The sequence below is a fragment of the Trachymyrmex septentrionalis genome, unplaced genomic scaffold (genome assembly GCF_001594115.1).
Source record: "Trachymyrmex septentrionalis isolate Tsep2-gDNA-1 unplaced genomic scaffold, Tsep1.0 scaffold148, whole genome shotgun sequence".
In the NCBI taxonomy this organism is placed as follows: Eukaryota; Metazoa; Arthropoda; class Insecta; order Hymenoptera; family Formicidae; genus Trachymyrmex; species Trachymyrmex septentrionalis.
Window position 1 is genome coordinate 275992 of NW_017304631.1, and position 4830 is coordinate 280821.

A 4830-nucleotide genomic window follows, 5' to 3' on the forward strand; every position below is an offset into this window, starting at 1 on the left:
TAAATATAATAAAAATATATAAAAATTCATGAAAAATACGATTATAAATGATGTTTGTTGTGAAAATATAGAATTGATTTTTTCTTTTAGGTAAAAGATTCTAAGGCTTATTCACCGCAATCGTCGAGTAGACTCTTGGATTTGATTGATACAGCGATCTTTGATTTCCTTATGGATAATGGTGATCGCCATCATTATGAACTCGCACAAAACAATTTTCATAATCCTGCAGTGCTACTGATCGATAATGGAAAGAGTCTAGGAAATCCTGATGTTGATCATCTCGACATCTTAGCGCCTCTATATCAGTGTTGCATGTGAGTATAATTTATATTTGCTGCAAAAGTTATGGAATTAAAAGATATGAGAAGTCTTTAACATATTTCTTGCTTACAAAATTTGAAATCTTTGAATCTGTTAAATAGTTTCCTTGTTCATTATGGCGTTTAGAAACTATGTAAAAAGAGACAGCAATTAAAGAAAAGAACAAAACTGGAACAGATGTATTTTATTCTAGGATTCACAAAACTACGTGGGACAGGTTGCGATTATTTAGTGGTGGATCTCTAGGCATCGCATTAGGTAGACTTCTTGCACACGAGGCTGTAATGTCAGATGTTTCTCCACTCATCACGGAGGCACACTTAAATGCCATGAATAGAAGACTGCTTACCGTTTATGCCGTAATAGAAAATTGTCTGAAGAAAAAGAAGTACATTTCTAATGTGATTTTGGATCATCGGTAATCTAAGAACAATTCTATAGGAGTCAGAATACATAGATATAAAAATGTAAATGTTCCTTATAAAAAATAGATAGAAAATGAAGATTAATTGTTTAATTAAAAGTTAATGAAATTAAAAAATTAATAAAAAAATAATATTCAAGAGAGATTTACGCAGAAAAATTAAAATAAACATTCTTTTGTAGGAAAAGAGAGAGAGATATAAGAAAAAAAAATATTTAAAAAAATCTTAATATAAATTTTTTTAAATTTTATTTGGTAATTCGAAAATAAATTTTCAATTATATAATTTTAATTTTAATATTTTGATGAAATATTGCTTTTGCATAGATTATATTCTTCATTATTTTTTAGAAATAATCCCTTGAAGCATGACAATTTTTTCTTAACTAGTAATGAACGTAAGGTTTAAAATGAGAAAGGTCAAAGACAGATTTGAATGCAATTTATTTGATGACACAGTTAATTATCGTTATTTGAATAGAGTTTGAAGTGCAGCGCTGTGTACAGCGTATATATAAATACGGTACAAACGTAAAAAACCTGTAAATGCGACTGTATTATCGTATGTGTAACGTTGACATGCCCTCCTCTTCTTCATCGCAGGAGACACCATGCCATCGATCATGTACATTATTATATATAGTCTTCGTGGATGCCGTTATCTCCTGTGATCGTAACTATTCAGTAAACATCACATTTTTAGTTTTCTTACATTCTTTTTTATGAGAATATAAGATATAAAACCGTTAATTTTTTTTTAAAGTCTTATCTGAAACATAATCAAAATTTCTAATTTAAAATTTAAAAAATTGAGAATAAAATTGATCGAAATAATTATAATTTTATATTTACTTTCTTGAGTAATGTTTTTAAATATTATTCTAAAATTATATATAATAGACAAAATTAATAATTCATTGATAATTCATAAAAAAAGACTTCTTTTCGATGATAAAAAGAGTATATAAGGAGTATGTCGATCGCAAAATATACATTCCAAGAATAAAGAAAGAAAGTAAGAATAAAAAATTACAAATAAAATTATCACAGAAGATATCGGGGCCCATTCGTATGGGACTTCAAATCGAATTTGCACATCTAGCGTAATCTATCTTGGTTTGTGTTTCGTATTTACAACGTTACATGACCAGAATTATTCACGTACCTTACAAACTAGTTAGAAATTTTATTTTTGTCGTGTGTATATATATATTTATATATTTATATATATAATATTTAACGCCATCGTCGTTCAGGTATGAATGTATATACTATCTATATATATATATATTATATTAACATTCTTTAATTAAATAGAGCTTTCGTAGCAAAGTATGTATAAATAGACTATTTTTGCACAGACCATGATCCTTTCGAACTCGTTCGCTTTATCTCATCTGACTGCTTATATGAATGAGAATCGTCTGTTTATTTATCCTTGAGATCTGTCTACATTTAGATAATTTTACCTGAAAAATAATCGGACGAAAGAGGAATTTCTGTTCTTTGAGAATTCCTCGGTTCGAAACCGCTTTCTTTTTACGCCATTAATACTGTATATATGCCAACGACAAAATCGATACGATTTTTTTTTCAACGCGCTCGTATCTTGTCGTAAATGAAAAAATGCGTTCCATTAAAATAGAAACGGCTTCCGCAAACGGGGCAGCGTATAGAAATTATTGCATCACGTTCGCGTGTACGCTTCATGAAAAATTAATAGGCCGAAAGAAATTGGTCAACGATCATTTAACAAAATCATTTGATATTTCTAAGATGTTAATATTGCTAATTCTTTAAAAAAATAAATTACGAAGATAAATAAAAAATAAAAAAATGTATTTGAAATAATTTGACCAAGAAATTAATATTTTTATTATCTCCGATTTATTCTCTTTTTTTTTATTTCCATTAATTTTATTTCTGTAAAATATAGAACGAATTAAAAACATTTTATTTAATTTTCCGAATCTTCAATGACTTTAACATTGATTAAAAGTTACAAAAAAATATAAAACTTCATAAAATTATTTCTTTCGGTTTATCTATTTTTCTTAGCGAAAAGTCGCCGTTTATTCATTTTTCGTCTTATTTAATATTACATATCACACCTAGATGCTGGATGCACGTAGAAATCTATAAATATAGGCCAGCTTTTATAGGCATTTCAAATCCCTCTTAGCTTTTCATTTTACGAAGCTTTTGTTGGTATTAAAATAGTGCGATCTTAAAATAGCTGGCGTTTTGTGATTTCTTTTAATCTTATTGCATTTCAGAGGGTTCTTAAATATGCAATTTGATGTTTATTACGATAAAGAATTATCGCTAATGTTTAATTGCGCTCTTATCTCGATTCGGAAGTACGATTTAGTGATACCTGTAACTTTCTTTCTTGAGTTTTTAATCTTAGAAACATTGCACTGATTATTTTCCCTGATATAAAGATATTCCTCGTTTAATTATCTTTTATTTATAAATAATTCTCTCTTGCTCTGAATTCGGCGATTGGAATAATTGTTTATTTCTCAGAGCTATTGATCTTACCTTTTTTGTAATATTTTTAATTGAACGGTCGCGCGTTATGCATATATATATATATCGATCTTTCGGCGATGAATTTTGTTTATGATATCTTGCTAATTTAGAGTGCCGATTCTACTCCTCTTGACGAAGATGTCGAACTGCTCAAATCCTCTGAATGACGAGTATGTGATGAATCAAGAGACGTCACCGAGTCGCTGTCGTTACTATGTGGACTTGAGTAATTAGCTGCTTCCTGAAGCCTCATTAGCATGTTAAGCTATAAAAATAGATATAAGAAAATTGAAGTCGACTAATTAATGAAGTCCTTGGTTACCATTGAACAGCTTATAATACATATAAAGTGTAAGTAAGTAAAACAAATTTCTCTACAATTAATATGCACATTTCATCTTCCTTCTTTTTGTTACAATTGCTATTTATTTAGAAAAATATAATTTTCTATGATGTAAGAAAAATATATAATTTATTTATTTAAAAATTATTATTATTATATTCAACAGTTTATTTAGCTGAATTTTTTAAATGATTAATATCGCGTTCTGCGCGAATATATATATATATATTTTAAAGTTTCTGAATCTCAATACTAACCAGAGGATCTCCTTCGGTATCACTATGAGTACTTCCAAGGCTCTTTACGCTGGAGGCGCCTACACCGGAAGTGTGCCCGCTGGAGACGACATCATATCCCACGTCTTCGGGTCTCAGACGTAGAAGAGCATCGCTGCCGCCGTGCACGGCATGCGTCGAAAGCCATGGATAGCTCGATGTGATGAATTGCGCTGGATCTTCCCATGCCGATTCGCCATTTCCGTTCCCGCTTACGCGTCTTCCGTATAGCGTCAATCCTTCTCTGACCGCTTCCACTAAATAAGGTATTACCGAATAGTTCCACAGATCGGTAAACCACACTTGAGATCCAGCCACTTCCATTGGACACGATAAAAACAGCCGCGGTCCTGTTTAATTATTAATATTATTATTTATTTATAATTATATAAAAAAATGACAGAAAAATTAATAGCAAAACAATGAAATTTTATCACAGATTCGTAAGTATCCTATAAAAATTTTGCGATTGAAAATCTATTGATTCTATTATTTTGCATTGATATTAGTAGAAAAAATAGCAAAATTGATGAGAATTCTTATTTAAAATTGAATTTATTGGACTCGCAGAAATTGTATCTTCTGAAATGTGAAAATATATTTTAAATATTTCTTGTTACCTATGGTGACGTCAGAGCTACTATGGGTTTCTAGGAACTTGTTAAGATGCAGCCATACACGCGGCAGCCACTCGACTACTGCTGCCATTTCCGCGTTTCTTGTCCCGGCGCATTCGCGTAGTTCGTGCTCCAGTAATTTCCTTCTCAAATAACGTCCTAGAAATCCCTTGACTGGTTCCATGTGATTTGCACATAATACCCACCTGTTTAATTACATAATTAAAATCTAATTCATTAAGAGATCAATCTTTTATCCCTCTATCGTTAATAATTAAAAAGACTATATATATATATATACAATATATATAC

The 4830-nt window shown here is 30.1% G+C and overlaps 2 protein-coding genes across 2 annotated transcripts in view; one reads left to right on the forward strand and one right to left on the reverse strand.

The window, feature by feature from the left end:
* LOC108745759 (glycosaminoglycan xylosylkinase) overlaps positions 1–776 on the forward strand; it is a 2950-nt gene extending 2174 nt beyond the window's left edge. The window contains 2 exon segments of the mRNA XM_018482093.1: positions 91–317; positions 518–776. Coding sequence (XP_018337595.1) covers positions 91–317; positions 518–746 — 456 coding nt within the window. The 3' untranslated portion in view covers positions 747–776.
* Positions 777–3389: 2613 nt separating this feature from the next.
* The window catches only part of LOC108745704 (protein sickie), a 113342-nt gene continuing 111901 nt past the window's right edge, over positions 3390–4830 (reverse strand). The window contains exons 20-22 of the mRNA XM_018482012.1: positions 4522–4724; positions 3884–4251; positions 3390–3548 (exon numbers count right to left, since the gene is read on the reverse strand). Coding sequence (XP_018337514.1) covers positions 3390–3548; positions 3884–4251; positions 4522–4724 — 730 coding nt within the window. The remainder of the gene's footprint in view (positions 3549–3883; positions 4252–4521; positions 4725–4830) is intronic.